This window comes from Peromyscus maniculatus, chromosome 17, assembly GCF_049852395.1.
Source record: "Peromyscus maniculatus bairdii isolate BWxNUB_F1_BW_parent chromosome 17, HU_Pman_BW_mat_3.1, whole genome shotgun sequence".
NCBI lineage: Eukaryota > Metazoa > Chordata > Mammalia > Rodentia > Cricetidae > Peromyscus > Peromyscus maniculatus.
In genome coordinates, this window is record NC_134868.1 from 56,741,654 (window position 1) to 56,766,583 (window position 24,930).

The window sequence follows — 24,930 nt, forward strand, 5'->3', positions numbered from 1 at the left end:
CAAGCCTCTCTGGTTCCCTCATGCACATTTTCTTACAGCTTTTATTTGTCTTATGTGCAGAGGGTCGGATTGTGGCCCTTTGGAGCTTTGAGTGGACACGTAGATAAAATCCCCTAAGAAGGGAAGCCAAAAGGCTGCTTAGCGCAGCCCACAAGCCTGCGTCTCTTGGAGAGCAGAAGAGAAGGGCTGGGAAAGGCTTCGTAAGTCGCTTATGTGAAGCTTAGTTGTTATCACCTCTTGACTCTTCTTGCTGTCTGCTGTGACCTTCCTGGCATCTGGAACATGGAGTCTGGGATGCTTTTCTTTCATTCACGTCATCTTGACTCCTTTGGCCAAGCTTAGCAATAAAGAGTCAAGAAAGCCCATCCTAATGGAGACCATTAAGAGAGCCACAAGTGGTCAAAATGCAGAGAAAAACTGATTGTGGGGTACCTGACCCCAAGTGATACATTTACAACACGACCCCCACACCTGAGACTCAGCCATAGAGTAAGGTATGGCTTTGTACTGTGTGCTTTTATGGAAAAGGCTCCAGTGGGCTCCTGTGCAGCCAAGGCGCTCAGCTGATCTTCCGTGGTCACTGCTCCTGAGCACTTGTTATATAGACAACAGGAAGAGCCCGCTCAATAGCACAGATCATCTTGTCCACCTCTGTGTCCACACGGAAAGTGTGAATTGTCCAGCCCTTATGTGACCTCTGGTGAATGGTGTGAACAATGGTGGCTGGTGACTGATGTGCCTTCTGGGGTTATGTTTATTGTACAGTTGGTGAGAACAGCTATTTCCATGGTGGGAAAACATACACTCCCATCTTGGCAATAGGAGTGGATTGCAAAGAATAACAAAGAACCAGAAATGGCTTGACCTTAGCATTGGTGTGTGCTGATTGCCCCTGTGAATTCAATGCGTAGTTGGCTTCCTGGTCTCATGAGATCTTCCTTGCGCAAGAGTTCCTCTTCTGCATGGAATGTATTCACCCGGCTCTGCCCACCCTGTCCCTGACAGCCAGTCCATACCTCCCAGGAGCTCTGAGAGCCTGCTAGCAAGTGTCTCCACATCTAGGTCTTAACTTGTGCTGCTTCAGATGGAGAACTCCCGTGAGTGTTCTCTTGATGGAAAAAGAGAAGTCCAGAAAGCCCCTGCCTATTTCGTAGAGTCCTTGAGATGGTTACCATGGAGCCATCCCTCCATTTTAGCAATCAAATAAAATAATGACTTTTTTCTATTTCCATAATGTTTGTATCAAATAGACTTTGTTTTCTGAACGCAAGAAGAATGCTATATAATTTATAATGAACAGCTATGTGTTTGCCTCGTGTTTCTGGAGCCTGGGAACTCTCCTTTTTTTTTTTTTAAGATTTATTTATTTCTTACGCATGCAGTGTTCCATGCATGCCTGTATGCAGGAAGAGGACATCAGATCTCATTATAAGTGGTCATGAGCCACTGTGTGGTTGCTAGGAATTGATCTGAGGACCTCTGGAAGAACATCCAATGTTCTTAACCTGTGTCATCTGTTGTATATTTTTGCCCTTTTGGGGGCCCGCCATCCAGCTCCCAAATAAATCACACACAAAGGCTTATTCTTAATTATAATTGCCCAACCTTACCTTGGCTTGTTTCTTGCCAGCTTTCCTTAACTTAAATTATCCTATCTACCTTTGGCCTCTGGGCTTTTCTCATTTTCTTACATCTGTAAATCTTACTCTTACTCCGTGGCTCACTGTGTAGCTGGGTGGCTGGCCCCTGGAATCTTCCTCCTCCTCTGGCTATTTCTTCTTTTCCTTCCAGAGTTCTTCTATTTATCCTCTCTGCCTGCCAGCCCTGCCTATCCTTTCTCCAGCCTCACTAATTGCCATTTCTTCATTAAACCATCAAGTGTTTTAGACAGGCACAGTAACACAGCTTCACAGAGTTAAACAAATGCAACACAAACAAAAGTAGCATACCTTAAAATAATATTCTACAACAGCCATCTGTCCAGCCCACCTGGGAACTCTTAAGAGCAAGAGGCCACAGGTGATGAAGGCATTTGTGTTGTACTATCCATGGTGGAATGCAAGGCAACATGGCCAGGAGGGAGAAGAGGCTAGACACATCCTTTTAATAGGAGCCTACTCTATCAGTAAAGGCAGAGTCCACTCTCAAAGGCAGAATTCTCATGGCCTGACCTCTTCCAAAAGGTCCCAACTCTTTATATTGTGCTAAGAGTTGTTTCCAACACAGAAACCTTGGGATGCAGTCACATCATTTGGAATATGTTTTAGTTATAATGCTATTTCTTTTTTTCTGAGTTTTGCTTTAAAGTTTTACTAGAGAAATTCATATTATGAATTTATATGGTATAAATTCATGTATATGGTTATTTAAATGGTACTATACATGAGAAAGCTATGTACATAAGGAATAGAGTATTACAGTAATTTTGGATTTTGCACTAATACACAGGAACTAACCCAGCAGCACCCAGAAGACAAAGTCAGGGGGACCTCAAGTTCAGTACCACAGAGCTGTGTAGTATATACACACTGTCTTAAAATGGGCAAAGCGAGGGAGGCTTGTGTAAACATGGTGGGGGGGTTGTTTTGAGGAATTAGAGAACAAACTCGGGACTTCACAAGGCTAGAAAAGCACCCCTCCACTGAGCATCACCCCAGCCCTAGCCAACACTGTGAATGCCTGTTTACATTTGGAATGTTAAAAGTCAAGATGTATTAAATCCAGTAATAATGGTTTTATCCTCCACAAATATTTTTTACTGACTACATCTAGTATCTCTCTCTATCTATCTATCTATCTATCTATCTATCTATCTATCTATCTATCTCTCTCTATCTCTATCTCACACACACACACACACACACACACACACACACACAGATTGTGCAATATTCCTTTACACTGTGTAAAGATATGTCACTGTGATTGGTTTAATAAAAAGTTAAATAGCCGAAAGAGAGAGAGAGAGAGAGAGAGAGAGAGAGAGAGAGAGAGAGAGGGAGAGCGCACCTTCAAATGTGATCTGTATTTAGAAATGATGAAGGCGCATTCAAGCACCCTTCTTCAGGATTCTGACAACATGCTTTTCCTCCTACAGCTCATCTAGAGCTCGTGCCAGACCCTTGGCCAGGGTCAAGTGCGTCTCGCAGCAATGCTGTGAGCTCCGAGGAGAGTAACTCACAGATGCCCCCGCAGACCCTGGTCAGGGATGGTGTGCTAGCTGCTTTTCTTGTCACCATGACCAAATAACTGAAAGATGCAACTGGAAGGAAGACAGATTTCTTTCGGCTTACAGTCCAGAGGGCACAGTCCATCACGTGGACAAGCGTAGCAACAGGAGAGGGCCGGGTCTGTGGCAAGCTGCAGTGACAGCTTCTCACATGGCACCAACCAGGGGACAGAACGCTCTGGCCAGAAGCCGGACGGGCTATTGCTGGGGAATATTATTCTAAGGTGTGTTACTTTTGCTTATGTTGCATTTGTTTAACTCTGTGAAGCTGGGATACTGTGCCTGTCTAAAACACCTGATGGTCTAATAAAGAGCTGAACGGCCAATGGCAAGGCAGGAGAAAGATTAGGCGGGGCTGGCAGGCAGAAAGAATTAATAGAAGGAGAATTCTGGGAGAGGAGAGATGTAGGAGTGAGAGAAGGAGGAGGACATCAGGGACCAGCCACCCAAAGCTACACAACCAGCAATGGAGTAAGAAAAAAAGGTATACAAAAATAGAGAAAGGAAAAAGCCCAGAGGCAAAAGACAGATGGGTTAATTTAAAGTTAAGAAAAGCTGGCAAGAAACAAGCCAAGCTAAGTCCAGGCATTTATAATTAAGGATAAGCCTCTATGTGTGATTTATTTGGGAGCTGTGTGGTGGAGCCCCCAAAAGGGCAAAAACAAACCACAAGCTATAGCTCTTAAAGTCCTGCCCTCAGTGACCTACCTCCACCGCTCATGTCCCTCACACAGAAGTCCCACGACTTCCCAAAACAGTGCCACCACTGTGGGGAAAATGTTTAAACATGAGCCTGGTGGGAGGACATTTGACATCCAGACTGTAAACAGATAGGGAGTGTAGTGGGTCACTGTCACTGTGCAGACCTGTGTGCTCATCTGGCAGCATGGTGGGTCACTCTCGCCATCTGGGCTGTGTGTGAGACCTCCAAGTCTCTATTTGTTCAGTAGGAACTCAGCAACATTAGTCACTGAGGCAAGCATTTAAAGATGAAAATTGAATTCAGTAATGTAATTTATGGAATGAGGTCTTTTATTTCTGTTTATTTTATCCTCTCTACTCTGTTTTTAAACAGTCTCCATGTATTTGATTAATGTTGTTTCTTTTCTGTGTCATCCGCTTGATCGTGCTCAATGCTAAATGAATGTTTTTATCACTTTGTCATTGTAGATAAAGTAATGCAATTTGTTAGCCTAGAAATAGAGTCATCTGACGTTCGCCTATGAATTACAGTGGAATCACCATTTGGTACCATGAGCTTCCTGGTCAAACTTCCCATCCTCAGAGCTGAGCATTTCTGAGATGTTCTTTTAAAAGAGATGTGTGTAACTTGCTATTGGGGTGAGGGCGGGGTCACTTGAGTATTTAACAGTTTTAATCAGAACTTCCAGAAAAATTCTAAAATTTATTTTTACATTTAAACTGAGAGAGAGCATCAGATAAAAGTTTGCAAATTCTATAGAATAATTCTTCTTTCATGATATTAAATACTTTCTAATCATTTTCTATGATAAAACTAACAAGCAAATTTCATATTCTAGTTAGACACACAATTAATTTTGTAGGTTTTTACCTGTAAAATATAAACAAGCAAATAAGCCAAATGACTATTTAAAACACACACACACACACACACACACACACACACACACACACACACACTTCAGAAATGATGGCTTACCACAAAAATCCAGATGTGTGGTTGTACTCAGAGGGTGGACATTGGTGTGCAGACCCAGGGACAGTGAGTCTCAGCACAGGAGCCGTCTGGGCACAGGCTCTGCTGGTGTGAGCCCACTCTAGGAGCTCAGTGAGTACCTGCTGTTCATCTTTTCATCTTTACTTCTATCTGAATGGTGAGATTCTGTCAGGACCTGACAGTTAGGCGATTGGGTTCCCGTAAATGTCAAACAGGGCTGGAGAGATGGCTCAGTGGTTAAGAACACTGGTTGTTCTTCCAAAGGTTCTGAGTTCCCAGCAACCACATGGTGGCTCACAGCCATCTATAATGAAATCTGGTGCCCTCTTCTGGCCTGCAGACATACATGCAGGCAGAACACTGTATACATAATAAAAATAAATCTTTAAAAAAAAAATGTCAAACAGAAGCACGCCAGTTTTAGTTCAAGCTCCAAAAGCATTGGGTGCTCAGAGTACAGACAACAGTTGAGATCCTTTGGTTGCTGTTCAGGCAGCTGGAGATTTAATAGGAGGATGGGGAAGGGGTAAGCATGGGCTCCACAGAACTAGGGTGGGGAGTGAGACTGGGGGCTCTGCATCTCTGCATACATCAAGTAAGGACAGCCTTGTATGCCAGCTGGCCACTGTGAAAGTCAGCCCCCTGCCTACCCACAGTGACTAGGAGACGTGACAGAGCAAAGTTTCCTCTATCTTGTCTCTGCTAGAGCCATCTTTGGTTGAACCTGAGACTGACTCCCACACACACCTTTTCTACCCCCATTATGAAAAGTCCAGTGGGAAAGAACCCAACCCCATTCAGAAACTCGGGGTCAAAATGCACCAGCTATCAAGGCAAACCCAATTTTAAAAATGGGGTACAGAGCTAAACAGAGAATTCTCAATAGAGGAAACTCAAATGGCTGAGAAACACTTATAGAAGTAGTCAACATCCTTAGCCATCAGGGAAATGCAAATCAAAACTACTTTGAAATTCCATCTATACCTTCCAGAATGGCTAAGACCAATAACACAAGTGCCAGCTCACACTGGCAAGAATGAGGAGCAAGATGAACACTCCTCCATTACAAATAGGAGTGCAAACCTGTACAGCCCCTATGGAAATCAATATGGCAATTCCTCAGAAAATTGGGAATTGATCTACCTCAAGACCCAAAGGTAGATATACTACCTTTTGGTATGTACCCAAAGGATACTCCATCCTGCCACAAGGACACTTGCTCAACTATGTTCATTGCAGCCTTATTCATAATAGCTAGAAACTGGGAAAAAACTAGCTGTCCCTCAACTGAAGAATGAATAAAGAAAATGTGGAACATTTACACAATGGAGTATTATTCAGCTGTTTAAAAAAATGACATCATAAAATTTGCAGGCAAATGGATACAACTAGAAAAAAAATCATCCTGAGTGAGGTAACCTAGAAAGACAAATATGGAATTTATTTACTTATAAGTGGATATTAGCTGTTAAGTAAATGATAACCAAGCTAGAATCCGTACACCCAAAGAGGTTAGGTAAAGAGAAGGGGTCTTGGGGGAACACAAGGATCTCCCTGGGAAGAAGAAATAGAATAGATTTTATGTGTAGACAGGGGGCAGGTGGTCTCCAGAGCAGGAGGATCAGGTAGGATGGAGTGAGAGAGTCCTGGGAGAGATGCTAGAATTGGAGGACATTCGGAGAATGGTGTGGAAACTTCCTGGAATTTATAAAGGTGATCCTAATAAGGACTCCTAGTAATAGGATATGGGGATACAGAGTCTTAACTAGCCATCTCTTATAACTGGGCAAGGCTTCCAGTAGTGACACTTCATTGCATTCAGTTGAGTTGTTGGCAAAGGGAGCCCCTTGGGAATCCCCAAGCAACCCAGGCTGATGCTAAGACAAAAGGTTGCTCTCTGAAAACTGTCAGTGGGGCTCCATTACTGAGGGCAAAATTCACACAACTCATTGAACTTGGAGAAGTCAAGCTGGTACCTACATGGAGCCTTCACTCCTAAGTTCTAGTGTCTTTGGTACAGGAAGGTACTCTAATGTGTATACTAGTAGAAGAAACGTGTCCAGTAACCCAGCCACAAAACCTTTGACCTACAATCCATATGCCTACAAAATATGCTAGGGCAATGGTGGCACAGAACACGTGGACGTCGGCAACCAGTGTCTGGTTTGACCTAAGGCCCACTCCATGAGAAGGAATCCATACCTGACATGCTTGAGTAACCAAAAACCAGAGACTAGATAGCCCAGAGGCCTAGGGTAAAACCAAACGTGACTGGTCAAAATAATTAATTAAATAAATAAAATAAAATTGCTCCTACTGATATTCTGCTATACTCAGAGATCAGTGCCTTATCTAGTCATCATCAGCTCAGCTTTCTCCAGCAGCAGACAGGAACAGATGCAGAGACCCACAGGCAGACATTATGTAGAAAGAATCTAAATGGTATGTCTCCATCAAATCCCTCTCCTCAGTGTTCAGAAAACCCTGCAGAAGAGGCAGAGGGGATGGAGGACACCAGGAGAACAAGACCCGCTGAATCAACTAAGCAAGGAGCATATGAGCTCTCAGAGACTGAAGCAGCGAGCACAGGGCCTACATGGGTCTACACCAGGTCCTCTCTGTATATTTTATAGCTCTTAGCTTAATATTTTTATGGAACGTCTGACTATGAGAATGAGTGGGTTGCTGACTCTTTTGCCTGCTCTTGGGACTCTTTTCCTTCTGTTGGGTTGCCGTGTCCAACTTCAATATGAAAGTTTTCGTTCCATCTTACTATATTTTATTTTGTCATGTTTGATTGTTATCTCTTTGAAACCTGTTCTTTTCTAATGAGAGGCAGAAAGGGAGTTGATCTGGAACTGGGTAGGAACTAGAAGAAGTAGAGGAAGGGAAGACTATAAAGAGGATGTAGTATAAGAAAAAAAATCTATTTTCAATAAAAATTAAAAATAATAGTAAAAGAAAAAGAAACGCCCCAGCTAACTGCATGCTTTTGGCTTCTGTTAAACGTCTTGCTTGCTTTACTCTCCCTGCAATTGCCAACCAGGAAGTGGTTTTTCTGTTCTTTGCCTTTAAAAGCTCCCTGTAAAATGCATTTGGCACTGCTCTGTGAGAAGTGTTTCTCTCCAGGCAGTCACCTGAGGCTTAGTACAGACTCAGTTCAGACTGTGGTCCTCTGAGTGGTCTCTGTAGCTCTTCCTGTAACAGAAGACTGGCTCATCCTTCATTAACAGTTCAGAAAAAAGATGCCCAGGCCTGGAGAAAGCCCTCAGTAGTCTGGAAGTGCTAGGAAAGGAGGCACACCGGAGAACCCAGCAAAGAAGGTAAGACTGTCGCCCAGTTAAGTTGGACCAACTGCGTTCTTCAGATAGCAGATCATTTCCAGACAAACAAAGAATCAGGAACATGGCTTCCGATGTTAGAAGCACACCAGCAGTTCTCATAGGGCTCTAGAATAAGTCAGCACTTCTATTCGTGTGTATTTAACGTGAAGTTCTGCCGTGAAGAAATATGAGAGAACCAGAGTAGAATTCCCAGGTCTGGGTTTAAAAATGAAGACAGAGGCCATCAGTCCCTCTGGGACAAAACAGGAAACTCTTTATTGTGGCTGTATCTGACACTTCTGATGTGCAATGAGCAGGAATTCCAATCTATCATTACTTTAAAAAAAGAAATATGCTATTAACTCTGCCTTAAAGGCCTGTAGTTAAGTGAAGGGGGTTATAATTTCATCTCCTTTGTGGCCAGAGTCCTGGTGACTGTCATTCCAGGCTTCCTGTCCGTCCGGGGTTCTGTATGCACTGGTTGTCTCCCTTGCTCCTGTGCCGGGTCACATTTCTGTTTGTGAATTACCTGATACTTATTTTGTGATTGCTAATTTGTATTATCATCCTAGTTGGGTTAAGAAATACCTAGGGCGTTAATCAAGCAAACGTCTGGGTGTGTCTGTGAAGGGGTTTCCAGAGACAGGTCTGAAGGGCTCTGAGCTAATCCATTGATTGATCCTTGATGGGTTCATATGATGGTGTTATTGGAGGTGGAGGAAGGTGGGAGGTGGAGCCTTGCTGTAGGGGTAGGGGGTGGCATCCTTGGGACAATATCTTACTCTGACACCTTCCTGTGTCACCAGACTTTCTTTGCATACTGTCTGCCAAGAAGTGAAGAACAGCTTCCACCACATGCTCCCACGACCATGATGCTCTGCAAGAGCCCACATCTCTCCTCTGAACTGTGGGGGGCGTTGGTGGTAGTGTTATAGGGACACAGAAGTAAGCAGTACGCTTGGTTTCTCGAATGCTTTTAAAACAGATGCCTGTAACACAACATCTAAACGGTCTTTTAATAAAAAAAACCCGGAGCCAGATATTGGGGTAAATGCTGAAAGATCAGAGAGACAAAGGAACAAGCCACTACCATGTCTCGCCTCATCAACTCCATGAATCCTCTGACTGAAATCCTCTGAGTCCTCACCCGAAAGGCTCCAGTCGAAAATGCCTTCAATTCCTGTCTCTTCACGCCTATGCCTTTCCCTGACCAGCCACACATATCACATCCTGTCTCTGCCTTCCTAGTGCTGGGATTAAAGGCCTGTGACTCCCAAGTACTGGGATTAAAGGTGTGGCCACCACTGCCTGGCTCTGTTTCTCTCCTAGACTGAGTCAATCTCATGTAGTCCAGGGTGGCTTTGAACTCACTGAGATCCAGACGGATCTCTGCCTCCCGAGTGCTTGGATTAAAGGTGTGTGCCATCACTGTCTGGCCTCTATGTTTAATCTAGTGGCTTGTTCTGTCCTCTGATCTTCAGGCAGATTTTATTAGGGTACACAATATATCGCCACAGATGCCATCTTTGACAGTATGGTGAAAGTTTTCCCTTAATTGGTGACGCAATTATCTTTTTGTCTCTACTCAAAATTCTAGCTAATGTCCCAGAACAGACTTCTTATGGTTTCACCCATCATCAGCCTGTCCAGCATAGCTGCCTCTGGCCACCTGTGGCTCTTGTACTCGATTAGGAAGAGTGAGATCTACAGGTTGTCCCTCCTGTCACACAAGCCCTACTTGGAGTACGCACGCATTTACTTGCAGTCGGTGGCTGCCATGAGGGCAGTTCCCCATGACAGAAGGGCAGCACTGTTCGCATTTCAGAGCTGATGGGAGGCCACACTGGAGTGAGGTGCTTTGGACACAGTGTGCAACAGAAGCCGTGATATAGTTGTTGATTTGCCTATTGAGGCTCTTGGAGTCACATGGAGGGTCAAAGGAGGATTCCTGATGCGGGCCCATCATTAAGGCATGTGGACACAAAGCTGAAGAGGGCTTCGATGTGACCACAGTCAGTCAGTGCAACTGGACCCAAGAATTTCACATGCAGACCACAGGAGTGATGCTCTGCCTGATAATGCCTGGTGAGCAGAGAGATGGGGAAGGCAGATGAACCCATCCCCACTGAGCCCAAGGAACAGGGCCTTTCAGTCCAACATGTCATACAGGCGTCAGCCATGACCGTCCACACACAGACACACTGTGGGACCTGTGACCTGTCCTTTAGAAGCAGACTTCTGATACAGAAAGCTCACTTTACATTGCTTGACTTCTATGGAAACCTGACTTCCCAGGAATCAAACTTGTGACTTAGTTTTTCCTTAGGATCCCTGAGCAGATGACCCTGTCAAAGGTTATAATGAAACATTTAGGATATACAGAATTATTTAAAAAAAAAAAAACTTTTTAAAAATTATGATTTTCCATGATTAATCTTACATGAAAATTTTTTCTTACATGAAAAATACTTGATACATAAGTATTTGCATCTGGCGTGTGTGTGTGTGTGTGTGTGTGTGTGTGTGTGTGTGTGTGTGTGCATATATATAATCTTTCTTTGAGAAATTTAAAGCATGAGAGAAGAAATTACATCAGGAACTAGGTTGAAATTGAACTGTGTCATATTCCTTCAACGTCTTATTTTTGTAGGAATTCTTATCTGGGGTTTATCTGAGAACATAATTGTGGTCATTTCCCTCTGGTGAGACTTTGGGGAAGCCAGGGGTTGTGATTGTGAGTTATGTCATAATATTAAAGAAAAAAATCATGAATGATGCTTGTTTATGCCAGACCTGTGTTTAGGACTGTCTTAACGGGTACACGCCACTCCACAGGAGCCTCCCAGGTGTGGGGGAGGGTAGACTTAGCCTAAGTGAGGGTTTCAAGTTAGGGAAGGGGGCGTGAAAATATGAGTGTGTGGGTGTGTGTCACTAAGAAAATATCAGGGATGAGAGAGATTCTGTCCAAACCAACCTAACAGGATTCTTGCTGAGGGTAAGGCAAGTGAGCAGACATCACCTTGGAGTTGTAGAAGGTAAAGATATGCAAGGTGAGCAGGTATGAGGAGGGAGTTATGGCCAGTCCAGCCTAGCAGAGGTCTTGCTTGGGTTGGATTTTAGGTAAACATTTGCAGGCCGGCTCTGGAGGAGGGTCAGGAGACTGCCTACAGTTGGGCCAAGCAAAGAATCTTTGTCAAAGGGCTTTTCCACTGTGGTGAAAATATGACTTGTATTTAAGGAGTGTCTTCAAGGTCATCATGGAAAAGGGCGTGAAAAGCATGGTTCTGAGATAGGCTTGTCCAAGTAGACTGAAGGTCAGAACCACAAGGTGAGTGAACTGTGCCTCTCTGACACTGACTGCTGTCACGCAGCTTTGCCACACCGTGCTTATAGTTTCTTTCTTAAAGTATATTTTACCCTTAAAGACTTTCTAAGATTCCCACATCCCCAGGAAGTGTTTCTCCTTTAGCTAATATATGAAAATTATGCACACACACATCTTATTTTCTCAGTTGCCAAATGTGTGTGTAAGCCACACTGCCGTAGGCATGTGTTTTAAATAAGATAGAGGCTACAGTTTTCCTGTATGAACGTATATGTAGTATATTTTATACACTGTGTGGTGCTCTACAAACCTGGGAAATTCTACAACCTAGGGGATGCATAGCCACAGTGAATGCAAACAATAGAGGCACATCATTGAAATCTATGCAGCAATCCTGTGGGACCCCAGGACAGTGCAGAAGTCAAGGTATAATGTGTCACTCCTAAAGTCACCATTAACATCTAAATAAACATACTCTGTAAGGCCCCTGACCTTGATCCTGCCAACTTGGGAGCCCCAGCTCAGCCTCCTGTCCTTTGATCCTGACCCAGTGGGGTTGTGGTGGTTGTTTGGAAGAAAATGTCCTCCAAATAGTGTGGCACTATTAGGAGGTGTGGCCTTATTGGAGGAAGGGTGTCACTGGAGGTGAGCTTTGAGGTCTCCTATGCCCAAGCATGCCAAGCGTGACAGTTCATTTCCTGTTGCATGTGGATCAAGATGTAGAACTCTCAGTTCCTTCTCCAGCACCATGTCTGCCTGCCTGCTGCCATGCTCCCCGCCATGATGATAATGGACTAAGCCTGTGAACTGTAAATGAGCTACCCCAATTAAATGTTTTCCTTATAAGAGTTTCCGTGGTCATGGTATCTCTTTACAGCAATAGAAACCCTAAGACAGACTTTGGTACCAGGGACTGGGGGGTTGCTGTGAGAGACCTGATCGTGTTTTTGTTTGAAGGAATATGGACCTTGGGACTGTGGATTAGAAAAACAGTTTAATGCTTTAAGCATTGCTTAATGGACCATACTAGTAGGCACGTGGAAGATTTGAACTGTGGGAGCTGGCCCAAGAGTTTCAGAGGGGAAGAATGTTAGTATGTGGCCTGGTCTTGTGATATTTTGGTGAAGAATGTGGCTGCTTTTTGTCCTTGTCCAAAAGTCTGCCTGGGGCTAAAGTGAAGAGTTTTGGATTATATCTGTTGGCAGAGGAAATCTCAAAACAGCCTAGGATAGACTCTGTCTTGTGGTTACTAGTGTTCATGCTTATAAAGATTTATAATGAAAAGGAGCACCAGGAAGTGGATGGAGCTAAGTCCTGTGTTCAAGGAGATGAACAAATGGAATAAAGGAAGTGGTGGCCTCAGGACAAGATCCCACCCAGCTAAGTTTCCAACTTGTGAAAAGGAACTAAAGGAAAGCTTAGAGCTGGGTGTGGTTGTGCACACCTTTAACCCCAGCACTCGGAAGGCAGAGGCTGGTGGATCTGAGTTTAAGGCCAGCCTGGTCTACAGATCGAGTTTCAGGACAGCCAGGCTTAGGCAATGAAGGAAATTATCAAAAACAGAAAGCGGGTGAAGATGTAATTGAATGAGGGGGCCGTGTCCCAGCCCCAGCCAGCAGCATAACTTGGCAGCTTTGGCCACACGGCTCTGGCTTTAGAGTCAAGGATAGAAGACCGGGGTTTTGGCTTCCTCCCCAACTAAGGAAAGCCACTGAGGCCAGGCATTTGTCAGGGGTGTCTCTTAATGGAGGCCTAGAGAGGCCATTGTGTGAAGCTGTGAAGGTGAAGCCTGGATTGGAAACCGCAAGATGTCGGAGATGCCAGAGCTGTGAGATGCCTGCCGAGGAGAGCTGCTAACAGGGAGTGGAAGAGAGAGAGAGGTGTACTGCACTCAACAAAGCTGAGAGGAGTTGGAGACCTGAAGAGCAATTTGACATCAGATATGGGAGATGCAGCATTTGGAGTTTGCCCAGCTGGTTTTCAGTCTTGCTTTGGTCCAGCATTTCCTCACTATGCTCCCTTCCTGTTTTGGAATGGTCCTGTATATTCTGTGTCATTGAATGTTGGAAGTATGTGATCTGACTTTTGATTTTGATTTTACAGGGGATTTCAGTTAAGAGACTTTGAACTTTGGACATTTAAATAAGTTTGAGACTGCTTTAGACTATAGGGACCTCTGAAGTTGGACTGAATGCATTTTTGCTTTATGATATGGCTACAAGCCTTTGGGGGCCAGGGAATGGAGTGTGGTGTTTTTTAAAGAAAATGACCCCCAAAGGGAGTGGCACTGTCAGGAGGTGTGGTCTTGTTGGAGGAAGTGCGTCACTGTGGAGGTGGGCTTTGAGGTCTCATATATGTTCAAGCCACACCCAGTGTCTCAGTCCACTTCCTGTTGCCTGTGAGTCAAGATGTAAGCACTCCCAGTTCCTTCTCCAGCACCATGTCTGTCTGCACACTGCCATGCTCCTCACCATGATGATAATGGACTGGACCTCGGAAACCATAATCCAGGTTCAAATAATGTTTTCCTTTATGGGAGCTGCCATGGTCATGGTGTCTCTTCCCAGCAGTGGAAGCCCTCACTAAGACGGGGTCATGTGATTTTTTTGTATGCTGGGAGTTGGTCTGGGGTCTTCTACTCTGTCTCCTTACTGGTGATCCATCTAGGCATACACCAGCACCACATTCTTCCTCCTGTGAACATAGTTCACACTTATTCGTGCCCTTACCTGTTAGGAAAGAGCTCATCCACAGGCTTTGGGATTTTCTTTATATGCACTAGCTGTTACCCCCTTTGTTCTGCCCGGGTCCTGAGGTAGAGCTGATCACAAGCACATGGCCTGACATCATTTTTTCTTTCTAAGTCAAGGAAAGATTTTTAACATGCCAGCATGGTGTATGGCAGTAGCAGGGATCTTTTAGCTACTCCTTAGCATGTTTTGAGTTTTCCTTCTTGAATTTTTTTTCTCGTTTTTTGAGACAGGGTTTCTCTGTGTAGCTTTTTACCTTTCCTGGATCTTACTCTGTAACCCAGGCTGGCCTCGAACTCACAGAAAGGCGTGCACCACCACCGCCCAGCCTTCCTTTTGATTCTAGTTGGACCTAAGACCTTATCATATAGTAGTACCAAATTTTACCAAGTAATTGCTATCATGGGAATCTTTTTATTACTATCATTAAGATTTTGATCAAGTTTTTTTTTTCCGTCTCTCCCCTTCTGTGGTGGTTTGAACAAGAATGGCCCCACGGGCTCATGTGTTTGAATATTTGGTCCCAAGTGGGTGAAACTGTTTGGGAAGGATTAGGAGGTGTGTGTGGCCTTGTTGGAGGAGGTGTGTTACTAGGGGTGGGGGCAGGGCTTTCAAAAAGCCCACTCCATTCCCGGTTAGCTCTCCCTGCCTTGTGATTGTGTAATGCTCCAGAGCCATGCCTGCCTACTTGCCATGCTGCCATGCGTGATGGCCATGCACTTTGACCCTCTGGGACTAGGAGCCCCAAATTAAAATCATTTTCTTACAGGTTGCCTTTGTCATGGTATTTTTTTTAATGGATCAAGAAACAACATTTATCTATCTACTGCCTACCAGAAACACATACTAGTTTGTTTGTTTGTTTGTTTTCTAGTATTTGTTGGCTAACTAACGACTTTTTTTTTAGTTTTGTTTTTTTTAATGCCGAATGCTGTTTATTGAAGGAGGGAGGAGATCTTAAATACAGGCTTACAGCACAATGGGAGAATCCCGGAGGGCAGAAGTTCAATACCAATGTTTTACAATCTTGCATCTAAGCTGTTAATGCCCAGTATGCAGGATACACAGACAAGGAGCTTCCCTTAAGCATTCAGGAGGGTGGAACCTGGCAGGGAATTAGCATAGGGATGATATTGAGGTCAAGGTCCACAAGCAAGGCAACAGTTACCCAAAACGGGGGCCAGGGACCTATAGGTCCCCCCTTTTACTAAAAAAAAAAATGAGCTTCTGACTTAGGTTGCGTGGGACATCAGCAGGTTTCAGTGCAGAATTCTACCAGACTTTCAAAGAAGAATTAATACCAATACTCTTCAAATTGTTCCACACAATAGAAGCAGAAGGAACACTACCAAACTCTTTTTATGAGGCTACAATTACCCTGATACCCAAACCACACAAAGATGCAACAAAGAAAGAGAATTACAGACCAATCTCCCTCATGAACATTGACACAAAAATACTCAACAAAATATTGGCAAACTGAATCCAAGAATACATCAAAAAAATTATCCATCACAACCAAGTAGGTTTCATCCCAGGGATGCAAGGATGGTTCAACATATGAAAATCTCTCAATGTAATACACCATATAAACTAACTGAAAGAAAAAAACCACATGATCATCTCATTAGATGCTGAAAAAGCCTTTGACAAAATCCAACACCCCTTCATGATAAAAGTCTGAGAGATCAGGAATACAAGGAACATTCCTAAACATAATAAAGGCAATTTACAGCAAGCCAACAGCCAACATCAAGTAAACGGAGAGAAACTCAAAGCAATACCACTAAAATCAGGAACAAGACAAGGCTGTCCACTCTCCCCATATTTATTCAATATAGTACTAGAAGTTCTAGCTAAAGCAATAAGACAACAAAAGGAGATCAAAGGGATACAAATTGGTCATGGTATCTTACCATAGCATTAAAAAGGAAGCAAGACATCTTGCAATGTCTTTGTCAAGTTTCAGAGTGGAGAACAAACTGTCTTTTCTACTCTCCAGTAATAGTTCTGCGAGATGGACATAGGCTTTGTTGTTGTTGTTGTTGTTGTTGTTGTTGTTGTTGTTGTTGTTGTTGTTGAAGTGTTTAATAGGATTCACAGACGAACCTAGATTTGGCATTCTTTTTAGTTTTGATTTATGTGCATGGATGTCTTGCTTTCACATGTCTGTGCACTGCTTGCATGAAGGGCCTGTGGAGGCCAGAAGAGAGCATTGGATCCCAGGGAAGCACAGTTACAGACAAGTGTGAGCCACCATGTGGGTACTGGGAACTGAACCCTAGCCCTCTGGAAGAAGAGTCAGTGCTTTTAACAGAGTTATCTCCCCAACCACTACCCATTTAATTTTTAAGAATAAGCAACTCTTCAGGTTTTCTGTTTCTTCGTCTCTTTGGTAAGTTGTTAGTAAGTCTGAACTCTCTATTTCTTGCAGGTTGTCTAGCCTGTTGGATGTATGGTGTAGGTCAAAGCATCCTTCAGCTGGGTCGTTGACCGGAATGAGGTGTCCTCTAGTGTGCTGTGTCCTGATGTTGCTAGCTGTGCCTTCCTCCCGCTCTCCTTGACACATCTCAACAACTGTCAGTCAGGGTTTCTTTAAGACGTCAGTGATTATGGCTTTTTCTCTATTTGCTGTTCTTGTGTTTGTTTTCCTTCTAATTTGCTGTTTGCTTGCTTGCTTATGTTTTTTGTTTATTGTTATTTTGAGATCAGATCTCACTACATAGCTCATACTAGTTTAGATACTACCCACTGTCCTTCCTTAGTGTCTCCACTTCTGGGATTATAGAGATTCATACCACACCATGGAGAAACAGCCATCCACATACATACATATGTGTGTGCATGTATATATGTATAAACATATTATATAAATATAAACATAAACATATATATTTGTTGTTCATTTTACTTTTCATTGCTGGTGATAACCCAGAACCTCGTTTATATTAGTCAGATACTTAACCATTGAGCTATATCCCTGTCCACAGTTTTGTATCCCTAGACCTCTACCTACTTAAGATAAATGCTCACTATTGATTTTCTTACCTCTTGACATAGTTAACATCTACATCTAAGAAGGACTTAGTGGCAGTCTATACATTTTGAGATGGCATAATTTTAAAATAAGTTTAAACTTAGTATTAAATAATAATAAGTTTGAACTTATTATTTAAATATCAAGTTTAAAATAAGCTTTCCTCATTGTAAAGCAGTGTATGTTCAGTATTCCAAACATGGAAATAATATAAGTACAGCAGGGTACAAGCAATCTGCACTCATCTCATCCCGAGTGACCGTAGTGGACTTCCCACGTCTGGGTTAACAGTGACTTTTTAAGTTCTCCTTTTCAATAGCACACATGTATTGATTTGAAAATAGTATAGTAAATACATCATTTGAGACCTGTTTTGCTACTGCCGCCTTTTAGAACAGCTACTTTATTGTCTTTTTTTTAAATAGCAGATCAATGTTGTAATCATTCTCAGTGTGACCGCCATTCATATTATGGTATGACCGCTGGAAGAAGAAGCCACAGAGGACAAAGCTGGCAGCTAGCTGTAGTCCTGGAGGTGGCCATGAAAGCCTGAGGAGCACTGAGGAGCCTCTGCCCCCCTCCTTAGTGAGCAGTGAGGACTCACACACCGGAGACTGTCACACTGGCTCCCAAATGTGCCCTTCCTTTGAGATGATAAAATATCTCTAGATTCCCTTCTCCAAATTAATGACATTAAATATTTCTAAAGATACCAGTAAGAATTTTTTTCCCTATTATGAAATGAACCCAAGAAAAACAGTTCCACAAACAGCAGTCACTTTGGTGCTATGAATATTTAATAATGGTCAGGAATTCAGTGATACTTAAAATCAACATTGATCTGTAGCCACACTTAGCAGGCCCCTGATTTCAGTGCCTACTTGCAAATGAAATGGAAACGTACTCTATTCAGAAATCCACCCGTGATTAAGGAAAGCAATTTATGAGCTAGACCGTAATCTAATACCCTGATTTCATGAGCAGTAGTTCTGGCCTCGTGTCAAGTTTGAGATAGCAGTAGGTTTCATAGATACCGTTGCTAAGTGTGTCAGGAGAAAACTGAGAACTTTCATTCAAAAATAGCAATGGGATTGTTCACCGTTCCCACAACACAGCATCTAACCCGACAAGGACACAAAGCTGAGGGGTGATTTATGTCAGGTGAGAAAGAAAGGTTCACGCTCACTCAAAGACATGTCTTGTGCATTTTCACGGTGGATAAGGCACACTGAAACTGCTTATGCATCTCCTTGGGAATTAGCTGCACATAAAGATTCCAGTATGCAGACAGAGAAAGGGACCCTCCAGGTCATTTCCTGTGTGGTCAGTAAGAGCACTTTGGTTTATCTTGGTTTCTTAAGAGTGTACAGCTCAGAAATCTCAAACAAGAATTTTCTAAAACTCAAAACTATCTGAAAAGCAAAGCACAGGGTATAGGCAGGCTTTGCACTGTGGATGTGGTCAGGCAGGGCCTGTAGTTCATGAGTTACGTGTGATGAGAAGAATGTGGCGTCCATGCCTATGTGCTTAGTGACCTTCAAACGTGTAAGATGTGTGTGTGATGAAATGTAGAACTTTGTGTCATATTTTTTCATGGTCCCCATATATATTCTCAAGAGTCTCCATATACATTCTTCAGGAGTCTCCATATACATTCTTCAGGAGTCTCCATATACGTTCTCCAGGAGTCTCCATATACGTTCTCCAGGAGTCTCCATATACGTTCTCCAGGAGTCTCCATATACGTTCTCCAGGAGTCTCCATATACATTCTTCAGGAGTCTCCATATACGTTCTTCAGGAGTCTCCATATACGTTCTCCAGGAGTCTCCATATACGTTCTCCAGGAGTCTCCATATACATTCTCCAGGAGTCTCCATATACGTTCTCCAGGAGTCTCCATATACATTCTCCAGGAGTCTCCATATACATTCTTCAGGAGTCTCCATACACGTTCTCCAGGAGTCAGTTCTGTGCTGCGGACCTTCCTCTTGTTAGTAACTGCACATACACTGGATGTTCTCCCACCTAACCCCGCGTGCAACATTTCTTCCCTGTCACTGTGGAGGACTGTGCTGCTCGTGAGATAGCTCTGTGTTTCTCATTGGTAGATTACTCATACAGCTCCTGCAGTCAACTGTAAATGTCTGTTCCCGCTCAGCACTACAACACTCACATTCTGAAGGCAGACAGCTAGAGACTGAGGCAAGACGATCTCAGATTTAAAGCCAGCCTGGTCTCAGCTACATAGGAAGCCACTATCTCAAGAAAAATAAGTAAGCAAATAAATAAGAAGACTAAGCCAGGTGGTAGTGGCACACGCCTTTAATCCCAGCACTCAGGAGGCAGAGCCAGGTGGATCTCTGTGAGTTCAAAGCCAGCCTGGTCTACAGAGCTAGTTCCAGGACAACCAGGGCTATTACACAGAGAACCTGAACCCTGTCTCAAAAAACAAAATAGGTAGGTAGGTAGGTAGGTGGGAGGGAAGGAGGGAGGGAGGGAGGGAGGGAGGGAGGGAGGGAGAGAGGGAGGGAAGAAGGAAGGAAGGAAGGAAGGAAGGAAGGAAGGAAGGAAGGAAGGAAGGAAGGAAGGAAGGAAGGAAGAAAAGTTCATACACTTTTATTCCAGGACCATGGGAGATTAAATTTTTCACTAATAAAATAACAATCATATCCCTAAAAAACGCACTAGATGTCCCAATTCTAATTGCTGTGAGTGTGTATATTTTTTTTTGGTAGGGCAGGGGGAATCGGCTAGTCATGTGAATTGTAGTTTATACTGACTAAGGTTTAAGTGGTATGATCACTTAAGGTAAAGTAATCACTGAAGGAAGTTGTTGGAATTTCTGTAAAAATCCTGGTGGAAAATGTATTAAATTAAATGTGGTTGTTATGGTTCTGTTATACTAAAAATTACCATATTTGAATTTTTTAGCAGAGCCGGATCACCATGATCAACCAAAAAGGAAAAGAATTAGAAAACGCAAATCCAAGAAAAACGTTAAAAACCTCAATGATGTTGCTATAAAGCAAACAGAACTAGAGAGGCAGCCAGGTCTCTCACAAGAGAAAATGCATCCAGAGCATCCGGATGCCCCCAAGATGAGCAAAAACAAGAGAAGGAAGCTGAAAAAGAAGCTGCAGCTGAGGAGGAAGAGAGCGGCCGGCTTAGTCAAGGCCTTCGGGATCACCTTCCTGTACCAGCCTGAGAGCAGCAGCGAGGCAGACGGTGAGAGAGGAGAGGCCGAGGGTGACCAGCAGGGCTCCGTCTCAGGCCCCACCCAGGAAGACATCGAACTCGCCAACAGTAAGACAGACAGCCTCCTGAGTTTCCTCAAGTCAACACAAGAAATTTATTTTTATGATGGTAAGTGTCCCTATCCGTGTTTTCCTTTGAATAATGACATCCACTTAGTATTAGGAAAAATAACTAAGTGTAGGGTTGGGGATTTAGCTCAGTGGAAGGCCCTGGGTTCGATCCTCAGCTCCAAAAAAAAAAACAAAAACAAAAAACAAAAACTAAGTGTGGTAAAATACTTACACTGTTACTGTATAAAACACATGCAAATATTAGTCTTAGTTATTTTTCTCATTGCTCTGATAAGATGCCTGACAGAAGTCACTTAAGGAAGAAGAAGGGGCATATTGGCTTTTACATGTTATTTTACATATAATGAAGAGAGGTCTTCACGGAAGTCGGAGCAGGGGCTTTAGGCAGCTGGTCCTATGGCGCTCACAGTCAGGAAGAAGGGACAGTGAATGACTGTCCTCATCTCTCTTTCTCCTCTTTATACAGTCCAGGGTCCCAGTCTGAAACAGTGCCCACCCACAGTGGGTGGATCTTCCCATTTTAATTAGCCCTAATCAATAAATCCATCATGGACTTGCCCAGAGGACCATCTCACAGCTGATTCTAGTTGACAGTTTGGATTAACCATCACAGTATGCCAAGTAAATAGTTAAGTTTCAAGTCAAAACCCAGAACATTTCAACTCTTTCTAACATGTAACTATATTAGCCCATGACTCCTACATGTTATTTCTCCTATTTACTTTGTGGGAAACCACAGCCAGTGCTGTGAAGTTGGGGCTCCCACTGTGAAGTTGGGGCTCCACGTGCGGATTGAACTTGTGAGCATTACCTCTCTAGAGTTAGGCTTTGGGATATGTTGGTGTTCGAGGCTGTGTTTCTAAATGAAGAACATCCCAGCTGGCAGCTTTGAGTGGCTGCTCATTTTATTAGCCACCAGAAAAATAAAAGAGCCATGACTTTTTCCTGGAGGCACACTTACTTTTACTTTTCATATACAGCTTGCTGGCTTGAGTTTTCAGGAAGCATTTTTTAGAAACTATATATATATATATATAAAGGTTTATCCTCATAGTTGACAGTTGTTCATTTTCATACTATTTTATTAGCAGTTGACCTAAGGACCAGAAAGAGCACGTGCCAGTCAGGATCCACCATGATCACACTCAGAATAAGCTGCACTGGAAGTTTGCACTCCCATTTGGATAGTTTCACTGGGGGGTCTAGGAAAAGGTAGTGGGCGTACTAGATGCAAATTTCAGCCAGATCTGAAATGTTCTTTGTTTTTTTGGTTTTTTCGAGACAGGGTTTCTCTGTGTAGCTTTGCGCCTTTCCTGGAACTCACTCTTTAGACCAGGCTGACCTCGAACTCACAAAGATCCACCTGGCTCTGCCTCCCGAGTGCTGGGATTAAAGGCGTGCGCCACCACCGCCCGGCTTGAAATGTTCTTAAGAGTACAACTGAGAAGTATATAGTCCTGTGAGAAGTGACTGTTTAAATACTAATGTAAAAATAGTCGTGTAATTGTTTGTGAAATGGCCCAACACAGCAGGTCTAACGCTCAGATGACTGTAACTCAGGAAGAGGGTAAACAGGGCAGGAGCTGTTTCTAGAGATGATAACTGGGCTTCTCAAAGTGATAAAGGACATACATACTCCAGCAGGACCATCTTCTTCAGTGTTCTATTGCTGTGAAGAGACACCATGACCACAGCGACTCTTATGAAGGAAAACATTTCATTGGGCTGCCTTATAGGTTCAGGGGTTTAGTCCATTATCTTCATGGTGGGACATGGCAGTGTGCAGGCAGACATGGTGCTGGAGAAGAAGCTGAGAGTTCTACGTCTGGATCCTCAGGCAGCAGGAAAAGTGTGACACTGGGCCTGGCTTGAGCTTCTGAAACCTCAGAGCCCGCCCCCAGTGACACACTTCCTCCAACGATGCCACACCTCCCAATAGCGCCACTCCCTGGCGACCAGGCATTCCAGTCTCTGAGCCTGTGTCGCCCATTACCATTCAGACTACCACAAGGACTAATACAGACACCATCACATATGACACACCGGCAGCCACAGAAAGCCCGTGGCAAAGAAAACCCTGATATTGGCCGAGAAAATATGGTGCATACTACAGTGGAATTGTGTCCAGCTGCAAAAAAAGATTGAAACTGTGCCCCTTACAGGAAACTGGAACTAAGACCTTCGTGATGCTCAGCAAAGCAAGCCAGACTCAGATATGCAGACGTTGCCATTGTTTTTCCCATACGGAAATATGAATTTGTGTGTGTGTGTGTGTGTGTGTGTGTGTGTGTGTGTGTGTGTGTGTGTGTGTCCAGGACATGGGAGTAGAAAGGGGACCATGAGGCGAAGGAAGTGGGGAGGGGGGACAGCAGCAGGTGCGGAGAACATGCACCATGGAAGCAGAAGGAGGACAAGTTAGGAACCAGCAAGAGTGGCGATGGCTGCGGGCAAAGGCAGCGGTGAGGCAAATGAGCGCTGGGTGTGCCTGGGAAAAATAAGTGAAACCCATACTTAGTGTGCTGACCAAAAATAGTAAGTAAATAAACGGAAAGTTTAAAGACCTTAAAAGAGCCAAAGGAAAAAAAAACCCATTATCTTTCTAAGACAGCCACCTAGCTCAATGGCCCTTTGGAGAACAAAGCTGGCCTCTTGGGTGGGTTTTCTATTCGTGCTGAACAGCCGGAACTCTTGGTCTGTTGCCAATGGTTGTAAAGCCCCATAGCATGACTTTGAGCTTGGTTTCCCTGTCTGTTTTTTCCTGCTGTTGTCTCTGACTCGGAGCACTGTGTTATGCTTGGAAGGCGTTTAAAAGATCAGACACACACAAGCTGACTCTGCAGTGTCGTTCCAACAGTGGCACGTTATTGTCTCTTTCCAGAGTTCTATTCCAGCTCTCCCCTGGGAGCTTGCTCTATCTCACTCATCTCATCGCAAGCGGAACGTGTGTGTGAGGGCTCTTAAGGAAGTGAAAGTTTATCTTGACTCTAAGATCCTGCGTGACTTCTTTCAGATACTTCCAAAGACATCGATCCAGCTGTGTGTGTAGAAACCACAGAAGAGCTGCTGAGCCTCCTTGAGTCTCGGAGCATGCCTCCCTCGGATGTGCTCATTTTGGACCACATGAAAACTCTGCTGCTCCTGCAGGACACTGAGAGGCTGCAGAGCGCTCTGAAGATGTTCCCAGAGCACTGCATGATGCCTCCTGGTAAGTAAGTACTGCAGTGTCTACTCAAGGACTTCCCCCGGATCTGAGCATAAAAAGATACTTGTAGGATAGAACATTCAGAGAAAGGGGCTTCATGTGCTTCTGGTTGGCATAAAAAGATGCCTCGTCGTGTATGCAAAAACATAAATGCCATCTAAGTTTTGGCCTTTGAGTTATCAGTTTTGGGGGCTCTGAATTTAATTGGGAGTGGAATACTTCATTTTTCTTCTTTTCTTCTCTGTCAGTTTGGCAGAGGGTGAAGTTTTCTGTCTTCTGAAGATCTTGATGCTGTATTAAAATCTTATCATTGGGACGGTTAGGACGAGTGTTGGATTACTATGGTGATCTTTCCTTTTCTCACTTCTCCAATCTTTTTCGGTCCCCACTCTATGCAAACTGTAGTATGTGGGTATCAGGCCTGGTGTGTGGTCTGTCTGTCCAGAGGGATGGATAGAGGAGTATGAGGGTCTGTGGTCACCTGGATGCAGCTGAGGGGAGAGGAGAGGACAGAGGCTTCTTTGTGACCATGACTGAGGAGTCCTGAGGGGCTTGAGCAAAAATGACCTGCGACAGGCCAGAGAGGAGACGGCAAAGAAACTGAAGGAGGCCGTGGGGCCGGAGAAGCTCATGGGAAGTCCAGGTGTGTGCTGGGGAAGACAGGGCCTTCAGATGCTCCCCTGAAAGCAAGGACCGCCGCCTGACAGGCCAGCGGCCGGTTGCCTTATCATGCCTATTGTATTATTTGGCAAATTTAAATATCCATAAGAAGGTTTTATGCGGAACTGCAAAAGGTTCTATTTAAAAAAAAAATCAAGGTTAAGGAGATGGCTCAGCAGGTATGAGCACTTGCTAGATATTCATGGGGGCCCAGATGTGAAGCCCCAGGCCCCACCTAGAAGGATAGGAATGAACACATCTCCGGGAGCCAGCACAGAGATGCGCAGATCCCAGATCCTTGGCCAGCCAGCCTATCCAAATGATGAGCTTTCATTTCAACAAGGGGTGTTATCTTAAAGAGTAAGGTGGGAACCATC

The 24,930-nt window shown here is 43.9% G+C and overlaps 1 protein-coding gene across 4 annotated transcripts in view; it reads left to right on the top strand.

Annotated features, from left to right (window-relative positions):
- Erich1 (glutamate rich 1) overlaps nt 1–24,930 on the top strand; it is a 74,600-nt gene that overhangs the window by 45,804 nt on the left and 3,866 nt on the right. For 3 of the 4 annotated variants that reach the window (XM_015999765.3, XM_076553684.1, XM_076553685.1), the window contains 2 exons: nt 20,297–20,728; nt 23,702–23,896. In XM_015999765.3, the coding sequence (XP_015855251.2) occupies nt 20,297–20,728; nt 23,702–23,896 (627 nt within the window). The remainder of the gene's footprint in view (nt 1–20,296; nt 20,729–23,701; nt 23,897–24,930) is intronic. The other variant, XM_006981272.4, reaches the window with a different exon arrangement.